This window comes from Mchenga conophoros, linkage group LG5, assembly GCF_057382185.1.
Source record: "Mchenga conophoros isolate Kocher_MC1m ecotype Shallow Benthic linkage group LG5, M_conophoros_male_GT1.1, whole genome shotgun sequence".
NCBI classification, from domain to species: Eukaryota; Metazoa; Chordata; class Actinopteri; order Cichliformes; family Cichlidae; genus Mchenga; species Mchenga conophoros.
The window spans coordinates 20,619,032-20,641,250 of NC_140530.1; the positions used below are offsets into that span (position 1 = coordinate 20,619,032).

Here is a 22,219-nt window from a genome sequence, read left to right on the forward strand (position 1 = left end):
AGTCCAATCACAAGTCAGGAGAACCGGAGAGCATAATGCATTTCAGCAACTGCTCATGAGTCTGTCAGTGGTTTCACTCCAAAGTGGAGCCTGAAATAAATCAAACCCTCTGAGCTTCTGGTTAGTAACCAGCTATTGTCATTTCATCATCCCGAAGTTTTTTTTTAGTGGTTTAGGGGGAATAAAGGCGAACACAGCAGGGGCTTCACATCTGTTTACCAGTTATATTTCATCAGACATTGTGTTGTTAATGTTTCAATTTTCCAAACATATGTTATCAAAGCAATGCCAGATGTGTGTGCGTGACTTGAAATATGCCCTGTATGTGTAATATTCACATAATTGCATGTGTGTCTAATTAACACGATCACTCCTGCTTAGGGAAACATTTGAAAGCGTTCCAGCACTTCCCCTCCCTCCCTGCTTTCTCTCGTCCAGAAACTGCACAGCAGGACCCCTGTCTGAGGGCTCAGCCGCGCCTAAACCCAGCCTGAGAGTTTTACAACAAAAGACAACAAGTTGGAGAGTGTTTTTCGGCGCAGTTACACGGGAATTCAACCCGGGACGGGAGGAGAACAAAGGGGAGGGACGGTCTGAGCTGATGGACTCGGAGATGAGATAGCGCTCATACCCTGCCCCAGCTCCCCATCCATCTTCTTCTTCTTCCTCTCGGTTGATCGGACGGTTGCTTGTCTTACCGGATGATGTGACAGTTTTATGACAATCTGTGCAGGGATTTTCACCACGTGATCATACTGTTTAGTTACCAGCCCACGGTGATATCCGACAACCCGGGTTTAGGTGAGGGGGGCTCGGCTCAGCGGGACCGTGGCGAAGCGCTCAATTCCCCGGCTTTCGTGAGCAGTGGTAAGTGCCTCAACTGACCTCCCGGCGCTGTTGAAGAGAAGGTACTTGATTACTTTAGAAAGTAACCCCATGATATAACCGCTATACATCCAAGTGACGCTTTGAGGTCGTCTCACCTTCTTAAATGAGCTGAATTAACTCTGTGAGTAAAAAATAACCACGAAAAAACCCATTTACATAACTGTACAGATACAGAGGCTGATGTGTGATCATTTTGTATGTTTTGGTTTATTTTAAAGGATGTTTAAAAATTTGGGAGGCTAAATGTAAATGTAACGCATGAATGCTAAGTTAATTCAAATTCAGATTTAATGGTCTCAACTATTTGGGAAAACAGATTTTAGCTGTATCACATGTCTTCCCTTATAATTGTATATGAAACACTGATATATTATTGTAACGCTTTCCAGACTTTCGGCTGAAACCTCGCTCTCTTCTTTTTTAAGCTAAAACCCAGAGTCTGGAGTCCGTCAAAGCAGGACATTATAAACATATATATTTATTTTATTAAAAACATTTCGTCGGTCTCACAGCCCACCACAGCAGCCTCTTGTAGGCTCTCTGTCTCCAGAATTGATCCTTTAGAGTCGCAGACATATTGAAGTGCTAAAAAGCGTGTAAAACAGTGGATGTGGGTGACCACATCCAGACACTTTTAATATGCACCAGGAGAAAACGATTTTGTAGCTTGTAAATGACGTTAATGGCTGAGGCATTTTTAAAGAAGAGAGCGAAACAGAGGAGAGCTTTGCCTCCCACTCCCATTGTATCCCCTCTATTCTCTGACACTATAAACCCATTTTAACGTCCTCACTGCACACGTTCAACAAGTTTTTATCCAATCAAATGCACCAAACCCGGTAAGAAGAAGCAATCTGACTGATGCACAAGGACGTGTGGGTTGTAAGATGCTATAGGCACCAGGAAGTTGTCAATCCACATGAGCAGGGACATGCAAAGTTCAGATTTCACACCGACTGAAAACTGGCGCTATGTGACCTGCAGGCAACAGATGGCGTGACGAGACTTTGCCTTTCACAGAGTTAACAGAGCGGCGGCGTGTTGTGGTTTTCTGCTCCTTTAGGTGCAGTCATGTGGGAGAGGATTCAGATTTGCTGCGCACTGTTTGCACTGTATTCAGCGGCACCGCCTGCACACATCAACCGCCTGGCGCTGTTCCCTGACAAGAGCGCCTGGTGCGAAGCCAAGAACATCACACAGATAGTCGGGCACACGGGATGTCAGCCTCGCTCTATTCAAAACAGGTCAGGATGAAGGCCCTCTCTGTCCGATTATCTCTCAGTGCAGCTGAAAACAAATAAAGGAGAAATTCCTTGATATCATTAGGTTACGCTATCAAGAGTCATGCCTCATTCAGTTTGTAGGGCACATTATTTAATCGGCAATCACTAAATATGTCTTTGTTCTTAGCCAAAAAGTTTCTTTAAAAAGACTGTGGTGCTCAAACGAGCTCCAGCAGAGTGCGCGTCTGCTAAAAGCCAAATAAAAAGTTTGTCTCAGCCCATATTTATTAAATCTGTGTGCATGACTAGACGGCTGCATTCAGAGAGGAAGCTAATGACAAGATGTTCTTTGGAAGAGGTAGTCATGCATAAGCCTGGAGTTGTTCATATTTTTTTAACGGAACTAAAACCAAAATTATGTGTGCAAAACCTTTAGGTAACTGACTTTTTTTTAAAAGCAAACTACAAAGAGCAAAACAGCTAGCGTGATAGTAGAAAACACGTTTATCTATGCAAAAGATCCCTGATCTGAGGTCGGGAGGACAGACCCAGAGTCATGGGGTTAAAAGCTTGCGCCCACATAAATGACGTCACATCTGTGTCAAATCCAGCGTGGATCAATCCGCTGCGGCGACCCCTGGGAAATAAGGGAGCAGCCAAAACATCCTCTTACTACAGTTATTTTGTGTAGTTACAAAACTAAATAAAATGGAACCAGAGATAACTCAGGACGTGTGTACACTCTGAGTCATCTTCACAAAGAGTTGTGTTTGTGTGCTGAACGTGTAAATGTTGCCCCTGACAAACAGCGTCCATAGTTTCACATTTAAAAATACGAAACCCACCTCTGAAAGTAGCTCAAGTTTAGTAAAACTAAACTAAACTAAACTAAACACACAGTCTGGAAACTAACTGAAACTAAACAAGCAAAAACTTTAAACATATAGAAATAAATAGAGCCTGACCGATACCGATATCCAGAATATCAGCCGATATTTTTCTCCTTCCAGACACACGGATATGCCTAACATTTGTCACATGTTGTTATTTGCTCTTCCCGATTCTGCTCTGATCAGCTGATTGTTGTTTGTGGCATTTCAAACACGTTGCCAACAGGGAAGTTGCAGAGTGCCCTCTGGTAGACAAGCAATGCCGACATTCTGTATTTTTATAAACGCAAATATCGATAGATGCGCAAATGGCTAATCTCAGTCTATAATGCTGTCTCATTGATAAATAGTACCAGCCCTGGAAATAAAAACTAACTAAATAAAGAAACAACAAAATTGCAATAACTGTGACGCAGGACCTTTGGTTCTTGCCTAAAACATAAATCTAACAAATGTAACTGACCACCACACAGTGTTTATGCCACAGCCCAAAATTAACAGTATTGTTAATCACTCAAAAGCGATTTTTTTTATGTTTCTGTAATGTTTATTCACCAGCATGCAGAGGCATGTTAATAAAAATGACATTTTTAATGCTGAAATATAATTATAGTTGTTATACATAAACTTTTTAAAATTAAGATTAAGATGTCAAACTACAGTTATTTACTTGTAATCTGTAAACTCTGTTGCTAACCTCGCCCTCACCCCCTGTCAGCACCGGCAGGGGTTTATATAACCATAGAGAAAACAACAGCGTGAATAATAAAACAAGCATAAAAACAACAACAACAACAAAACAGCATCCCTCGTGGCAAAGTAAATGTGTTTGGCACAACAAAGGATCCAGACCATAAATGTGTTATCTAAAACAGCTGGATAGGGCAGGTTTTAAAAAAGAAAGATGTTTTTGACAGATTTCAGGTGAAGTCATTAAATAATATTATATATATATAAATCCCAAAAAATCCCAAAAGTTCCTGAAGCAATTGTCAGACAAACAGGAGTACACAGTGTTTTTATTGTGAACTATTTACTGTACTTTTCTGTACAGAAGATTTTCTGAGGCCAGGCGACAGCTAACTGTTCTTTATACCTTCAGGCTGCATGACTGAGAAAGCTGGTCAAAGATACATTGTTATTCCTATAAAGCTCTCTCAGTAAAACTTGATATGCATTCCTTCCTGTATTTGTTTGAACAGTATTGTAGAAAAACACGTTTTCCCATCACCTTTATCCTGGCTTTCACTTGAAATCACAACTTGGCTGGTAATTCCCATTTACGCATTACACGTCTCTGTGATTTGCCTCAAGGCTACCAGGCATCCTCAGACTTGGTAAATCAGTTCACATTTCAGGCTCTTTTTTTGGTGAAATTATTACTTCTTACTCTTGCTCGGCATGAACGCTGCATCTGTGTAGTTGAATGAGAAATAATTAACCCTCTCCTCTTTCTTGCAGAGCTTGTCTGGGTCAGTGTTTCAGTTACAGCGTCCCCAACACATTTCCACAGTCAACCGAGTCTCTGGTCCACTGTGACTCCTGCATGCCTGCCCAGACACAGTGGGAAGTGGTAAGAGTTATTGGACATTAGTCAGTTAGCAACCCCACACCAACAGTGAAAGCACGCTGTCCTCACCAGCAAAGCAAAAAAGCAGAAGATCTCGAAAAGGAGATCAGAATAGATCATAGTTACTTTTGTCTGACGTGAACCTTTAGCCTGTGTTTTAGATTATTTTAAGGTTCTTTGTCCCTTGTAACCAGAAGGAATCCACTCTTAGAAAAACAAAGGCTTTGTGGTGAGATGTATGTAGTTTGGAAGGCTGCCAGGTAGGCTCGGTGGATGGGACCGCAGGTGAGGTCACCTCATGTTTCAGTGGAAAGATATTGTACCTTGGAGCAGACAGTCGTTACCAGATAGTTTAATTAATTTCTGCACGTTTTTTTGTTTCACAAGACAAGACGGGGGGAAAAGTGCCTTCACGCTCACACCTTACAGTTAATTATCTGAAAATGGACGTCTGCGCCTGCGGTTGTGATTGTTGTTTCAGGACTTTAAACAGAATTCAGTTTGAGGCAAAACAAAGTCAGCTCTCATGAAAGTGGATACTGCTCCCCGCTGCTTTGGCTCTTGATAAAATTGCTGAATGATCATTTTCATTGGATAATAGAAACAGTGAGGGGGAAGTTGCGTGAGGTCTGGAGAACTGGCTGAGCTTGTGTAACTCTTGGGTTTACGGAGGGGGGTTGTGTATTTTTCTGTTTATTTGATTTTCCGGCTTTTCCCAGTATTTCTTTATTCCATCGAGTGTCATAAACTTTGTATGAAAACACAGATCCAGCAAAACAAAAACAAAACTATGAACCAAGAGTCTGGTTAGTGGGACCAAAGACACATTAACGCATTCACAGGAGTCCATCTTATAATAAGCATGTTAAATAGGAGGTGATGGAGGGAAAACTATAAGAAAATACTCTTGTTTAAACATAAAATATATTATCACACCTTGAGATTATTCAAAATAACAGCTTAACTTAAATACTATACAAATCAATGCAAGGAAACAATAAATATTTCATCTTTCTGCTGAGTTACTTTCAATTCTCAACTCACTCTTTACGCATGCATGTGTGCAACTTTGTGTTGGCACAGGTGACGCTGGATTGTCCGGGCAGCGAAGACTCTCCCCGGGTGGATAAGCTGGTGGAGAGGATCTTCCGCTGCAGCTGTCAGTCGTGCAGTAAGGAAGGTGTCCAGGAGGGGGCGGTGATGCAGCTGTATCCAGCAGACAACAGCCTGGATCCTGTCCCGTCTTTATCAGACAGCGGGGTTCAGTCTGACCCCCTGCCCCACACAGACACGCACTCCTACAAGCATGCTCAACTACACACAGACCATCACTCACTACCACACACATCAGACGGGGGGTAGGTCTGTAATCTTGTCGCTCACTCCAGGGGACTTTACCGCCCTCCCCACTCTCCCCCGACACTGCATCCTCTGTACCAAGCTGTAGTATTTTAAAGGCACTTTGAAGATATGACTTCACTTTGTGTTAAAGCGTTTCTCTAAAGGCACACACACACACACACACACACACACACACACACACACACACACTCACAGAGTCATGTTATCAGACGGTGTGTATGAACTCGTCCAAACACAAAAGCCTGTGCACTCTTTTGTTTGTTGATTAGCACATTCATGTGTGTGTTTGTGCATCCAAACATGACTATAGTCTGTTAATAAGCTGCAGTCTTTTAATCTGCTTCAAATGCATTAAAGTCAGTTGAGATAACTCTCTTTAGTTGTCGTGTTTATCTGAAAGCTTTCCTGCTGCTCTGTCACTTTTGTTTTTTATTTTTTCAATGTCACAAGAAATAAAACTGAAAGCGCTTTGTTTGTGTTGGCTCAAAGACCCACTTTCAGCTTCCTGTCAGGGACTACAAAGATGAAGCTGTGACTCTATTATGTGGTTGTTGTGTGACTCTTGGCCATGGCCACATGGTCTTGTTTTATTGTGACCAACAAAAATGTAGCCATGTCAGACTTTTAATCGATGCTGGTGCCACTTACTGGAGCGAAGAAGAGCTGCAGGATGAGACCCTCCTGTTTGTTGGCCTAAATCTGATCTCAGTGCCACAGAGGAACTTTTCCCTGCACATTTACTCAATTATCTACTTTATTTATGGTGCTGCATTTAAGGGATGTGGTCATGTTTTTCCAGTCATCTTTAAAAAAAATTCTGATATGTCAGTTTTACGTTTATGGAGTTTTCATTGAAGTTATTTGGCAATGAAAGATCATTTTTTGAGGGTTCTTTATTCAATACCACTTTATAATTCTGATCCACTACATTTATTTCAGAATTTTAGTTTCTTAAAAAAAATACGATTTTGTATTCAGAACAGATCAAAAACTTCAGATTAGTTGTTAAATATAGTTGTGCTCCGACGTTTATATACACTCATCATGGGCGTTAATGTCATGGTAATTCTGGGCATTCTTTGAACTGCTGTTTCTCCAGGGTGGAACGATTGTGCAGCACACATCCTTCGTGACTTAAAAAAAAGAACTGGGGGCACAAGTTTTAATTTTCTATAATCCGCACAGGGTCAAAAGTATACATGCATCCCCACTAATATTTGGTTTTTAGTTGGGACACATTTGATAGCCATTAACAAGAATCGGCAGACTTCATTTAAACTCACTGGTTTCTGAAGATCTAAGAATTAGATTTGTAGCTTTACAAAAGTTGGGAAGGTCTCTTTATGGTCAGACTAGAGAAAGTTGAGCTATTTATACAGATAGATATGATGGGAGGAATAAAGATGAGGCATTCAAACGTAATAACACTGTACCAGCTATCAAGCATGGTGGTGGTAGCATCATGCCCTGGGGCTGTTTTGGTGCCAGTGATATTGGTACATTGCACAAACTTGTGCTCAACTTGTATTTTTTAAGCCATTAAAGATACATGTTGTACAAATATATACACATTTATCTATATATTACTAGTCCTATGTGTATATATGTGTAGATTAGTAGGCAGCATTAATTAAATATCCCAATTTTATTATGACAGAAGAAAATACAAACTCCACACAGATTCAAGCCCAGGACCCATTTCCTGTCAGAGCACTGCACTAACCACTGAGCACCATTCTGCACTTGTATAGTTTTTCTTCAGTAACATTTTATACAGGATTTTACATGTAATAGAGTACACAGTGTGCTTGCACGGCTTCTTAAATAAAGGCTTTGACTATCTATTTCATCACTGCTATCAGCGAAATGATCCTTTTCTCTGTGACTGCAAAGTAAGGAATGGGGTAGAAAAACCACAATCCCCATTCTGGCCAGGTAATGCAGAGTACGTATCTGACACAAAGACTTTCAGTACAAATTCTGTCTGTGAGTAACTTGCTAAAATGCAGTGATGTGGTGCAGTTAGTTTGAAGAAAATGCTGATGTTGTTTAATATATACACAAGAAACATGCAGGTCTGTTCTGCGCTTTGTTCAGAAAGTTCACAGGTGCTCCAGCAGATGTCAGCAGATGTCACAGGTAGAATCCAGAGAGACGACATTTATCGTGCACTTTACTTACAAAATCTTCCTCCACACCATCTGCAGCGTCTCTCCACTGCTTCATCAATCAATCTTTCATCTCCATTTCTATGTCCAGGCAATGTCTTTTCTCAGCTCAGTTTCATATCCTCCTATCTTTTTCGCTTGTTCGGTGTAATTAAATTTGAGCAGCGAAAGGTTGACTGTCTGTCTGTGCTGGAAAACAAATCGATCATCTTCTTATCTGCAGCCACACAGCTGACAATGTTCTGAGGACTGCAGAGGGAGAAACTCGCAGGGATATTTGTGGACGTATCACAGCCTTCTTTCCCCCCATTCAGCTTTAAATGTGTTCTGTTTTCAAGCTCATATACAAAGCAAAGGCAAACACTTCTCTTATGTAATAAGCTCTTAACTGTTCTTTTATTGTATGCATTTTCTGACCTTGTTTAGCTGCACTGGATGACTGGAGCTTCTTTTTTTTGCCTGTAGAGGATGTGTAGGCGTGTCCTCTGGTTGTTTTCAGTTCTATGAATTTAAGCTCACCCTAATCTGATTTTCCTGAGATTTTATCTGATTATCTGACAAGACTGGCTTACATTCACTTCTATAAACTACAGCAAAGGTCACTTGATTGGACAGACACCAAGATAAACAGGTCTGGGCTGTGAGTAGCCAATGATGTAGTACAACTGTTTAAAAACTGATAAAAAATACATGGTGCTACCACTGTCCACTCTCTTTATTAGATATTAGCTATCATTTACAAATGTAATAATGAAGAACATAAACAACACAAAGACTTTATTTAAAGATGTAGATGATTTGTTTGAAAGAAACAACTCTGACTTCTGACACTGACCACACCCTGGAGCACATTTCTGCATCACAGAGAGAAAAAAAGTGGTCTGTGAGCATGAAAACTGACGTATCTGTGGTCTAAATATATCTTTTAATTATGCTGTTTTAAGCTTACAAATATAGTAAACACATATATTTGTGTAAACACTCAGACAATTTATTAGGTATAGCTTGCTAGTGCCGTGGTGACCTCTCTTTTGTCTTCAGAGCTGATTTAGTTCCTCATGGCACAGATTCATGAGTACAGGGAACTCAGTAACATGTTGACCAAACCAGGTCAACATGTTACTGAGTTTTGCGATATGGTGCATTATCCTGCTGGAAGCAGTGACCGGAAGATGAGTACACTGTGGTTATAAAAGTGTGAACATGGTCAGGAACAAAACTTAGGTAGGCTGTGTTAGTACTAAGGGACCCAAAGTGTGCCAAAAAATACCCACGAACATCATTATACCCCCACCAGACTGAACAATGATAAAAGCCAGGAGGGATCCATGCTTTCATGCCATTAACTCTAAATCCTGACCCTACAATCCGAGTGTTGCAGCAGAAATTGAGGCTCATCATATGATCACAGAATTTGGTGAGCCTGTGTGAATTGTAACCTCAGTCTTCTGCTGTTGTAGCCCATCAGCTTGAAGGTTTGACATGTTGTGCATTCAGACTTGCTCTTTTGCTCACCTTGGTTGTAATAAGCTGTTATTTGAATTACAGTCTCATCATTCTCTTCCGACCTCTGGCATCAACATGAGATTTTATGTGGGTGAAAATCTCATCTTTGTTATTTGTCATTTTGACGGTCAGCTTGGACCTCAGCAGGTCGTCTTAACCATGTCTACATGCCCAAATGCCCTGAGTTGTTGCATTGTGATTGACTGATTGGATATTTGTGTAAATAGGCTGTTAAATACATTGTACCTCATGAAGTGTCCCGTCAGTGTATGTGTTCGCCATTTATGGAGGTTTTCTCATTTGTAACTAATGGCTTAAGTAACGGCTTTGTATGTGAGATATGCAATCTTTTCATAGTTTCTATCCTGAAAAATAAAAACTCAAGTAAAGTACATATATCTAAAAATTCTACTTGAGTACAGTAACAAAGTAGTACTCTGTTACTTCCCACCTCTGATCTTAAGGTAAACTCAAACTGTTCAGTATCTGCGCTTTGCCTGTTAGGAGTATTTCGAGATGTAAAGAAATGATCGCTCAGCCTTTGGTAAGTAAAGCTTATAAACATCAAACATCACTAAATGTTTTGGATCAAATTTTCTGCATTAACAGTGCATCGCTGAGACGAATGTAAATCACAAAGCAGATGAAAAGAGAACGATTTTCCACAAACTGGCAACTAAGTATGAGCAACTAATGTTTAAATAGTAGATCACGTTTTTAAGTGAAACTTTATAGAGAAAATGTAGCAACAGCGGTGACGTGTAACCATGACACCATCCTCCTCCTCCTCTGTGGCCCTCCCTGTTCACTTTACTTTGTCGTTGATAAAGGGGTCTTGTGACACACTGCCCCCCCCCCCCCCCTACTATACAAACACTTAGGAAAAATAGTCCAAGCTGTCAAGCAACCGCGTGAGCGCGCACTTTAACATTGGAGAGCGCGCTCCGGAGTCGCTCGCTTCCGCGGGCGCACAGAGGATCCCGAGAGCGCAGCAGCATCACTTGAGTCCGACTCACAGGTGCTCCTCTGCCGCTGCTCTGCTCTTGAACTGGCACCTGCCGTTATATTTGCTCGGAAACTAAAAGTTCAGAGTCGATTGCTGGGAGAGAATTTTCTCAAACACACAGGGATTACCGCGGTTTACAGCTACATCAAGGTAAGAAAAAATAATTCTGCTTGTTTAGTGCGTGTGATTAGAAGAAAAACCAGTGTGAAGCTAAAATAAAAAATAAAAATGATTTTAGTGGAGTCAATAAAACTGAGAGGGAGCAGAACATACCAGTGGCTGACAAATTAAAGGAAAACTGAAAGTCTTGGTAAGGTGTTGGGTCATGAGAACTGCTGCGGTGCACATTAGCATTGATTGGTAGAGGAAGCATGGACACCATATTAACCAAAACACCAAAAGATGTGTTTTGGATAATATGGTGTCCATGCTTCCTCTACCAACACTGGCTTACAAATCTGTCCAGAGTCACCCATATCGGTTCATTTGTATTGAGATGCGGTGACTGTAAGGTCACATGGGTCAAATCATTTTCTTACTCATCAAACCAGTCAGTGAGCCCTGGTGCCCTGTGGATGAGGGGCATTTTCCTCCTGGAGGAGTGTGTAATCATTTAAACGTTGGTACAGAGGGATACAAGTAGACAAAAACAATTTGCATCCACAGCAAAACAGACTCTGTTTAAGGGTCTTTTATTTTCCTCTAATTTGCCACCTACATGGATGTCCATATGTGGTTTGTGCCTCTAGCTCAGCAGCAGGTCGTTTAAGCTTTAAGGATTTAGTCATTCAAGTAAAAAAAGAAATGTATTTCTTTTTGGCTTTAGTGACAAAGACGTGATCGAAGAGATCGACCAGACAAGTGACGGGAAGATACTGAAAAAGTGTGGATACAGTATGTGTGTGTAGGTGAAGTCAATATAGGCTTTAAGTTCCCATTTCCATGGTCTGATGGGCTATTGGCTGGTTGAATGGAAAAGGAAAAGGAGGCAATTCAGGGACAGAGCTCTGTTTGCACCTCAATTATTTAATTTAAGTTTCAAAATTCAGCAGGCATGCATATATAATTACAGCATCCAGCCTGGAGAGGATACTTTAGCTACGTATGGTTGTTTGAGTCAACATAATAGTGGTGATAAATAAAAAGAAATGGACTGGTTAAAACATGCAGATATTGTCCATGAATGTAAAATAGGCTCAGTTTAAATAGCCACAGTAATGATGTGCAAGATTTTTTTTTTTTAAAAAGGACTCCTGCAGCACAGCGTCATTCCGTAGCTCGTAAAGTAAAACATTAACTCGATCAGACGCTGTCTCACAGGATGTGCGGTATGGACGTGGACCTGGACGACGGCGGTTCTGCCGAGGAGGAGAAAGAGGAAGATTTCTGGATCGGAGAGGGCGTGAAGATGCTTCCCCCGCCTGTGGCTCACAGCGGGGGCAGTGCTTGGGGCAGCCGTAGGGGAAGGTGTGGCTGCGTGGCCTGCGGGGCGGCTCTCATCCTCTGGAACCTGTGCGTGGTCTTAGCCAGCGCTCTGCTCCTGGCTGTGGTCTTCTCTGTGGTGCTCCTGCCTGCAGGGCTGCTGCTGTATGCTGGTTTCCTCTGCCACTCCAGGGTAAGCTGTAAAAATCTGTAGCAGAGAGTGCCATTTATCACCACATGTTAGATTGCAAAGTCTTATCTGAGTTAGTCATGCCTGCGGATGAAATTTCAGAGAATACTTAGCAAAAGTTGATAGAGACACAGGGCCAAAGGGTTAAAACTATAACGTTGGACACAGGATGCTGTTTAGTGGTGTTGGGAATCACAATGGGCCCCATCGGGCAGCACTTTAACAATGCAAGATAATGGAAATTTAGATAGCCAAGTTATGCACTGAATTTTTTATTTTTACACCCCTTCAACACAGATTATGTCCCCCAACAGTCCTTTTATATTGTAAGAGTTTCCTCTCTCTCTCTATCTTGCCAAGTAGACTGAGGGAACCATCTGTCACACTGCAAACACACACATGCACACACACACTAAACGAACTGGAACAACTGCTTCTGTATAACTTGTACACTGTCCTGATTTACTGGACACAGACGCAGGCACAGTAAACAGTCTGCTTTCTGTAACTGTATGTTTGGAAGAGTTCATTCATTTTCAAGGGGACTTGTTATGCTCATTTCCAGCTCCATGTTTCTATTCTCGGGCTCTATCAGACCTTGCATAATCCTTGTTTATCTGGTACAGGACATTAGGGCAGTCCCTCAGTCTATCCTCTGTCTAAAACAAGCTGTTTTAGCTCAATTTCTCCATCCTCTAAGCTGACTTTCTTCTGACCGGTCTACCTCATGAACAAAAGGTTTGCACAGAACTGGTAGCCTTAGATGACATCACACAGAGCCAAGAGTAGAAAAAAAACCCAAGCTTCTGTTTCACAGGGATCAGTTGTTCATACGCTGACGTCTCTATTGGCCATGTTTAATCTGAGTGTCCACAGCACTAACGGTACATATATGACAGACAATAAGGAGAGCCGTTATTTTAACATGTTTATAATTTTGAAGAAACATGCTTACGTGCAGAGATGCAATTACAATATTTTCTGTAGCAAGTAGAATTTAGCAACTAAAGAGGTATTTCCCTTGAGAGACCTTTGAGTCAAAACAGACACCTGATAATTAATCTACAGTGGATTTATTAAGTCATGGCTCCAGATAAATGGTGACGTTGCTCCATTTCTATTAGCTGAATTGATAAGCTGCTGTTTATTAAGTGACAACATTAGTGTTGCGTTTGTTACTTACATCATATCGCCAAACGTATTCCCTCATCTGCCTTCACACGCGTATGAACTTGAATGACATCCAATTCTTAATCCATAAGGTTTAATTTGATGTTGTGCCTTTGCAACTCTAATAGCATCAAACTTTTCCCGGTATGCCTTCCACAGGTTTAGGAGTGTTCATGGGAATTTTTGATTTTTCTTCCAGAAGTACATTTGTGATGTCGGACACAGTTGTTGGAAGAGAAGGCCTGGCTCACAGAGGTGTTCTGTCAGGCTGAGGTCAGGACTCTGTGCAGGCTAGTCAAGTTCTTCCACACTAAACTCGCTCATCCATGTCTTTCTGCACTGGTGCTCAGTCATGTTGGAACAGGAACTGGATATGAAATTGTACAAAATGTCTTGGATTGCTGAAGCTTTAACAGTTCCTGTTGCTGGAACTAAGGGGCCGACCCCAACTCCTAAAAAACAACCCCACACCATAATCCTTCCTCCACCAAACTTTACATTTGGCACAATACTCTCAGACAAGTACTGTTCCCCTTGGAACCAACAAACTCAGACTGACAGATGAAGAAATGTGATTTGTCACTCCAGAGGACACGTCTCCACTGCTCTAGAGTCCAGTGGAGGTGTGCTTTAAACCACTGCGTCTGATGCAGCTGCTCAGCCATGGAAACCCATTTAATGAAGTTCTCTACACACTTTTCTTGAGCTGATCTGAAGGCCACATGAAGTTTGTAGGTCTCGGCACACTATGCACCTCAGCATCCGCTGTGATTTTACATGACCTACCACTTCATGGCTGAGTTGCTGTCATTCCCAATCGCTTCCACTTTGTTATAGCAACACTAACAGCTGACTATGGAGTATTTAGTAGTGTGGAAACTTTACAGCTGGACTTGTTGCACAGGCGGCGTCTTATCACAGCACCACGCTGGAATTCACTGAGCTCCTGAGACCGACCCATTCTTTCACAAATGTTTGTAGAAGCAGACTGCATGCCTAGGCGCTTGATTTTACACACATGTGACCATGAAAGTGATTGTAACACCTAAATTTAATGATTTGGATGGATGAGTGAATACTTTTGGCAATATAGTGTATGTCTGGTGCCTCCACGTTTATAACGCAGGCACAAGAGGCTAGTACTTATCTAAGTGTACAAATGTATTTGGTTAAAAATACATATTTTGTTTGTATTTATGAAGTGAAAAGAAGACAAAAACAGACCCTGCAAAACAAATGTTTCAGGCACACATTTACTTGTAAAGGCTTAGCGCTCTATTAGTGCTCAGGGCTTTAATTTACTTCCTGGCATTTGCAAGGCAGGTGAAGAATTACTAGGAGTTATCAGAGACTCCGACTCTTCAAACCCTGCAGTAACATCTGACAAGCACTTCTGAAGTAAAACTGACAGAGGAGCTGGAAATGACTACTACAAAGCAGCATAGAAACTTCTTTGAAGGCAGGCACAGAAGTCATGCCAACACTTTGAAAAGCAAGAAATGGACGTCTGATGGACGAAAAGATAAACATGAGGGACTGACACAGGCCTCGTGGTGCACCTTTCCATTGGGGAGGGTTGATGCGCACGCAGGGTTAGCATAGGAGAGTCAGCAGAAGAAAAATTGTAACCTGTAAAGCACCTAAAGAAACACAAACAAGTCTGAGTCATTTCAGAGTTAAAACTGAGGTTTTTAGGTTATGAAGAAAAAAACAGGAGATGCAGCTTTTGGAGCATCTTGTTCAAACAGGCGAATAAATATTCTGCTTCGAGGTTATGCTGCACCAACACAAACAAGCCTTTTTGAGAGAAATATCACAAAATTCATCCTGCAGCCAATCAAGGAAGAAAAACCTAAGTGTAAAGAGGGTTACTTCTCCGAAAGGATGATGATCCAAAATGGAACAATGCACGACTTCATGAAACATCAGCTAAAGTGTTGAGAGTGGCCTTGGACTTCCATGGACCTGACCATCATTGAAAATCTCCGGTGAGATAAAAAGTGATCTGCAAGAGGAGTGGGTGAAAATCCCTGCACAGAGAGCCTCTGTTACCTGGCTGTAATATTTGGCACAGTCTATTATTTTGTCCTATTTCTTTTTAATTAAATAAAACAATTAAGCTAAAATAAGTGTTTGAATCTGTTGCTGCAGGGTTGTATGTACTTCTTTTCATTAAACAACCAACAAGATATCTGCTCAGGGCTGCCCAAATATTTGCATACAAGTCTAAGAGTCAGTTCACAAATCATTTGAGAGAAGGAATCTGCTCTGCCACTGAGTCTTCTTTAACTTCTCTGGAAGTTTAGGCAAGTAAGCCCATGCCATTTGTAAACAATAGGAGGATTATCTGTCATTAAGGTTGGCTCTGGAACCTGGAGAAGGCAAACAGTCAGCCTTCAGGCCAAGTCTTCTTGGCAGCATTTTCTACATGTGTACCTCACACCTTCCCCTCAGAGGTGTTCAGACATATTCTCTGGGTTTGCACAGCAAAACAAACACGGTAACTTGAGTTTGAATGTTGGAGTTTGTCAGCATTTCTGACAGGTGCGGCTCTTCTTGTGTGAGATACACGAAATGCAGTTAAATCAGTAAAGAGCAGTGGACCTGGGCATCGTACCAAGTCAGGCAGGAGAGAGCTACAGTTCGGTCCTTAGCTTACCCGATAGGTCATAAAATCAAAGCCCGGCTGAAGACCCTGGTTGTCTCAGTTAGGAGTGATTTGTGCACAGCCATGTAGGGCACTGCACATGAATTAAAAACATGCAACAAGGGGACACAGAACGAGAATATAATCACGATTAGGCCAGAGTGAATGTCAGAACAGGCCAAGCAATTACAGACAATGTCAGTCAGACTTCTTCCTTTTGTGGCAGCAGAGCACGAAGCGAGGGAAGACAAGACAGTCTGATTTGGTGCCAGCACCAGCTGTGCGCAGACACACTGTCAAGGAAGGAAATGTACTCAGTGAAAGCATCACTTTACACTTCGCGGAGGGGTGTGTGCGCTTGCAGGTGTGTATTAAACACCGCTGTTGCTACGGTGCATTTAGAAAAAACAACTTTTAGCTTAGAATCAGAATCACTTGTGCAAAAGAAATAGAAACAATAGTAAAATGAGAGTGACTCTTTACATTTAATATGCCTTAACATGCGATTTAGTCATGAAAGTGTCTCCGCTTGCATTTTTCTAACAGATTTGTGTGAGACAAGTATGTGATGTACACTCACTGGACACTTTATTTCAGCTTGCTAATACTGGGTTGGACCCCCTTTTGCCTGAATAATAATAATAATCGTTGATGATTGCTTCTTGGGGGTATCAATTCAACAAGGTGCTGGAAATGTTCCTCAGATATTTTGCTCCATGTCAACATGATAGCATCACACAGTTGCTGCAGAGTTGTTGGCTGTATAACCATGATGTTAATCTCCCCACCACATCACAGAGGTGCCCTGTGCTTCTTTGCAAAACCTCTCAAGCTCCAATCAGGCTGGATGGGTGTGAATTTCAGATCTCTTGACTAAAGTTCAGTTGAGTTCAAACCTAGGCTGTGGCTGAGCCACTCCTTTGTTATCTTGGCCGTGTGCTTAGGATCGTTGTCCTGTTGGAAGATACATTTTTGCCCCATCCAAGGTCCAGAGCTCTCTGAAGCAGGTTATCATTAAGGATGTTCATCTTTCCATCCACCCTGACTAGTTTCCCACTTCGTGTACTCACACTGTACTCTTCCCCACACGCATGCCTTGATACAATCTTGTTTATAGGCCTACAGACCATTCCTTGAACTTCATGCCTTGGTTGGTGCTCTGACGCGCACTGTCAGCTATGGGACCTTATATAGGCAGGTGTGTGTCTTTCCAAATCATGTCCAATCACCTGACTTTACCTGTGAAAAGGCTGTGAATATTTATAAAAATGTACGTGTTATATTTTTATTTTTTCTTTGTAGTACATTTCCAAGAATTTTTCATTTTGTGTTTGTGTGTCAAAATGTGAGGTGAAAAATGAATTAAATCCGTTTTGAAAAAGGCTGTAACACAACAAAAATGTGGAACACATGAAGTGCTGTATGTTTTAAGAAGAAAAACAGTGACATTTACTTTCTTTTCAAATTGAAAAACCATTTAGTAAAAAGTGGTCATCAGATGTGTCTGAATTGTAAGCTCTTGTAACAATGTCACTGCGTCCTCACACAGGTGTGAGTTTCAGCTGCTAACTTTGCTGCTAGCTTTGTCTCTCTGCTTTTTGCAAGCTTCTGACTTTTACTATCTGACCACCTGCTGTCCTCCTCCTCCTCTCGCTTGCAGGTGACTGACAGCTCTGAGGTTTACTGACAGCACTGAGCACACTCTTATCTTGCAGAGAGAAAGAGCGAGGCAGGGAGAAACTCTGTCACGCCCCACTGCCCACACAGTCCCACTACTGCACCCTCAGCACACATCCAAACACGCCTCATATTTAATGAATACAAATCCTGCCTATTTGCTTTTTCACAGATGAGATGGAGCTTCTGCTGAAGCCAAAGTGCTCATCACATGTTTTGGAGCACCTCTGTCTCATCTACTCTCCCTCCTGTGTTTGTCCTTGCAGGTCCTTGATGCACCCTCTGCCATCTGCCATTATCTCGATGACAACAGCTGCTCTGCCCTCATCATCCTGGGCTTTGTGATGATGTCTCCGCTCGTGATTGTGGCGGCGGCAGTCTTCTGCGGGCTGCTCCGAAAGTTTCGACTCCTGCTTTTCATTCAGCCAATCAAGCGCGCCTGGTACAGAGGGAGGCTGCTGGACTGGGCGGGCAGCATCCACGCCTGGGTTTGATCACAACAGAGAAGGTGGTGCTGAGGGTCACAGTGATCGGAAAGATTGATTTGTGCAAGACGAACCTGAGGGTTACAGATGTTTTGCAAAAATAGAAACATCATTATAGTCGATAAGACAGTCATACAGCTAATACTTACTTTGTCAATGGTTGTAAAAATGTTTGACATTTTAGAAATATTCGAGTCCTCTTTTCTCCTGTTAGTTTTGGTGAGAAAATCAATATCACCCTCATGTCTGTGTGGTGATATTGAAGCTGCAAAGACCAGATAATTAACTTAGAACGGGATAAAGACTGAAAACTTCGATTCAGGGTGAAACCCAAAACACATACATTAATATAAACCACCTAAAAAGATATTCCAGAGCTTTAGAGGTGACAGTAGGAAGATTAAATTAGCCTTTCCAGCTAGATGTTGCTGGGATTTGTGCTTATCAAACAGCCATCTGCCTTCAGCCTCCTCTTTGAGAGTGCAGTCACCTCTCACTGATCTCTCAGACAGAATACAAAAGTGTAACTTCTAAAATGTCAAACTGTTCTTTCAAGACCAAGACCTGTGTTATTGTGTCACATATTTCTTTTTATTCATTTGGTTACTCGCGGCCCATTCTGGGTAATTTTGTGAATTGTTTTTTTTTGTTTTGTTTTTTTGAAAATGACCCTAGATGAGGGTTTGTTGGGTTTGTGTGGCTTTTACACAGAAACAGACCAGTTTTCTTAGATATGTAGTGCCATCTTACAAGAATCTTAAAGCAAAACACATTACGGGCTCATTATTGAAGTAAACCAGATGCATATTAGAACAGACGAGAAAAAAAAACATGCAAACTTCTTGGAGAGTGAAGGATACCTGCAGGGTATTCACGCAAGCTTTAACAGCTCCTTGTTGGTTTATTTTGAGGACACATCAAACACCAGTTTAACTATGATTTTGTACAAAAGCTCATATTGTTGTGATTTTGTATTGCCTGTTTGCGAACTACATGGATGTGTTTAAATGTGAGACCTTCTCAGAAGGTTGTATTTGTGGTTGCACTTGAGAACTCTCTAAATAAGAAAAACAGTTTTTCCAAGCATGCGATTAAAGCCCCGTCCACACAGGGAACAATTTGTTCGTTTCACTCCCGGCTTTGTCTCTGACAGTTGGTCACTAGCGGACATTCCAGGTTGCCTAGGTTACCCTCTAATGTACAGTGTTGTGCAAAAGTCTTGGCCCACCCTTCATTTCTTTATGTTTTGCTTCCAAAAAGCCAAACTTGATAGTAATTTTTAAAACATTTTCTTGAACATCAGTTTTGTTGTTGTTTTTTTGTTTTTTTCCCCACTCATTTTCAGTTGAAGCTATAAAAATGCCAAAGATATCAAAGTTTGAAGGCATTTTTGCACCAACAAGGTAATACCCAAAGTGCTATTAGCTAAAGATTTGGCATATCTAGAAAAAAGGAAAACTGCAGCAAAGACCTGACACAGGACCTGAGTGATGCATCTATCCCTTCAGTTGATCCATGTTCATTCAAGATAATTCATTCAAATCATCAGTATATAGAGAGGAGGTCAGGAGAGATGAACAACAGTGAGTGTCTGCAGCCATCTGCAAAACAGTGGAGGCGCTGTCATGGTTTGGGGATGCATTTCAGCAAGTGGTGTTGGAACCATCAGAAAAGCATCAGATTTTTCAGTGATCCCAAACACACCTCTAATTCAGTAAAAGCAAACCTGGCTAGAAAAGCACGCAATGAAACACACTGAAGCAGTGTGGGATCATCTTCACAGAGAACAGAAGGTAGCCAACATCCAAAGAAGAGCATTGAATGGCCTTTAAGAAGCCTGCAGAACTTTTCCTGAAGACTACTTAAAGAAATTACAAGAAAACAAGAAAGTTCAGTTCAAATAGAATTGTACAAGCTCCATACACTGCATTTCTATGTTTGCTTGCACATGTTTCGATAAATTATTGCACCCATTTGCAATTTTCTCAGCAAAATAAAAAGAAACAATGGGTGGCTTGAGACTTTTCCAAAGTTCTGTAGCTCATATCGTTGTCATGTGTCAATCAACGGCATTCCTGCCTTCTCATTTATAGGTGCTTCAATCGCTCACCTGCGATGGGGCTTTTAGGAGACCCTTAAAAACAAGGCGAATCTTGTGAAATGCATTATAACTAGAATTACTCTCTTGCGGTTTTTGCAGAATATGATGTTGTCATTATTTTGACGACATCTAATAGGATTTTTTCCTATTAGACATTTTTGTAAGTTATGGCCTAAAGTGTCACGAGGAACATCAAAGCTTTGATTATGAGGATCATCCTTGAGTCGAAGCGAGTTTTTGTGCCAAAAATATGAAGCAGTTCCTTCATGATGTTCACATGGAATCATAAACGCCCACCCAGTGGCATAAAAAACTTTCACAAAGACTTAAATTGACAGTAAAGTTTATTCCCAAGGAGTTTTACCCAATGTAGCATCATCAGCAGTCATACCTTGTGAATGTGGGGGCGATATGAAACATATTTCATTTTAATGCTTCTTTTAGATCACATTGTGCCATAAAAAAACACCCCTCTTCGTGAACACAACTAAAGTCGACAGCATGACAAAGTAATTGCCTTTCAGTGGGATCAGACTGTTAAAGAGGGATTTGAATCATCACATCAGTTCATTGTGTTGCCTCTTTGCTTTCCGGTCCTTTAAATTCACCAGTGACACGCTGCAAACCCTTTTATCTGTGTCCTTGCTCCATAGCTAAGTGTTCAGACTTGTGGCTTTGCCTTTCAGAAGGAAGAAATAAATCATATTTAATGATGGGCATTGATTATTCATCCTCTGCCACTTGTATCATGCTAAATTATATGTATTTTTTAGCTTATTTATTTGTGTGTTTTGTTTGTGTTTATTAATCTGAATGTGCTCTGTTAATCCAGCCAGATAAAGAATGGATCGAAGTTAAGACCAGTGTTTTGGAGAACCGTGTAGGAAAAAGGCTGAAATAGTTTTTTTTAATGTCACAGGGTTGTATACCACATCTGAAGCAAATTACTGGGAAAATTGCAGCAGCTAATTGAGGTTTATTTATTTTTTTGTTCAAAGTGAACTTTGGTGTTATCAACAAAACAGCATGTTCTGACCTTCCATCAATAAAAAAAAGAGGACATCTCTTTGTCGGCATGTCTCTTTTGTGTTGTGACCCGTTTTTGAAGGTTGGAAAGCTTTGAAGATAGGGTAGTAACATTTACTTCTCACTTTCTCTCAAGCTCACAAGCAGAGCACACACTTGGATACTAAGAGGACACTATCACACTCATTTCTGAGGAAAACAATATGATAAAGTCTGCGATAAAACTCTGTGCAGATCAACAGAGCAAATGAGCTAATTAAAGGAAAATGTTGCCTCTGATTATGTTTTCGTCCAGTCTGTTCTCATGATTTATGCTGCCCATTAATGCAGTTCAGCACTCTTCATATTGACAAATTAAAACTATCCTGCGGCCTGAAGTGCTGACATGCGTCTGCTTTCAGTAGGATGAATGTTTATCTTGCAATTTGCAAAAGCAATCTTCAGTATCTAAAGGATGTAATTTTGCTTGAATGAGTCAAAATAAAATAGTCTGGGCTAAGTCTGGAATCTTAAAACGTGTTTAGCCATGCCGCATGGTTTTAGCGCAGTGTCGTCTCACTGCTGGTTTACTCAGTAATACATTTTCACCAAAAACAATAAAGGCAGACATTTGTAAAAGCACGGGTCCTTTTGAAAAGCTCACTGAATTCAAGTATGGCACTGTAACGGGATGCCACCATTGCAACAAGTCAGTTCACAAACTCTCTTCCCTCCTAGATATTCTTTACTCAATCAGTAAGTGTCATTATTGCAAAGTGGAGGCATTCAGGAAGCACAGCAACTTAGCCATATAATAGCAGACCACATAAAGTGACAGGCCATGTTCTCCGAGTACTTAGATGAATAGTGAATAGAAGTTGACAACCCTGTGGTGCGTTTTAAGCCTCC

The 22,219-nt window shown here is 41.2% G+C and overlaps 2 protein-coding genes across 2 annotated transcripts; both read left to right on the forward strand.

The window, feature by feature from the left end:
* Positions 1-448: 448 nt before the first annotated feature.
* On the forward strand, positions 449-6,404 carry nbl1 (NBL1, DAN family BMP antagonist). Its single transcript, XM_085275563.1, has 4 exons — positions 449-867; positions 1,952-2,132; positions 4,463-4,574; positions 5,655-6,404. Exons 2-4 carry the CDS (start codon positions 1,960-1,962, stop codon positions 5,931-5,933), a joined length of 564 nt encoding a protein of 187 aa, XP_085131689.1. The 5' UTR covers positions 449-867; positions 1,952-1,959; the 3' UTR covers positions 5,934-6,404.
* A 4,163-nt stretch (positions 6,405-10,567) lies between these two features.
* On the forward strand, positions 10,568-21,556 carry tmem88bl (transmembrane protein 88b-like). The gene is made up of 3 exons (XM_085274051.1): positions 10,568-10,763; positions 11,934-12,228; positions 17,986-21,556. Exons 2-3 carry the CDS (start codon positions 11,935-11,937, stop codon positions 18,211-18,213), a joined length of 522 nt encoding a protein of 173 aa, XP_085130177.1. The 5' UTR covers positions 10,568-10,763; position 11,934; the 3' UTR covers positions 18,214-21,556.
* The last annotated feature ends 663 nt before the right edge of the window (positions 21,557-22,219 follow it).

Excerpts from the sequence above, each read along its gene's own strand:
- nbl1 (XM_085275563.1), top strand. The coding sequence starts at position 1,960 with ATGTGGGAGAGGATTCAGATTTGCTGCGCACTGTTTGCACTGTATTCA. Across the intron at positions 2,133-4,462 it reads CCTCGCTCTATTCAAAACAG|AGCTTGTCTGGGTCAGTGTT; the intron begins GTCAGGATGAAG and ends TCTTTCTTGCAG. Across the intron at positions 4,575-5,654 it reads CCCAGACACAGTGGGAAGTG|GTGACGCTGGATTGTCCGGG; the intron begins GTAAGAGTTATT and ends GTGTTGGCACAG.
- tmem88bl (XM_085274051.1), top strand. The coding sequence starts at position 11,935 with ATGTGCGGTATGGACGTGGACCTGGACGACGGCGGTTCTGCCGAGGAG. Across the intron at positions 12,229-17,985 it reads GTTTCCTCTGCCACTCCAGG|GTCCTTGATGCACCCTCTGC; the intron begins GTAAGCTGTAAA and ends TTGTCCTTGCAG.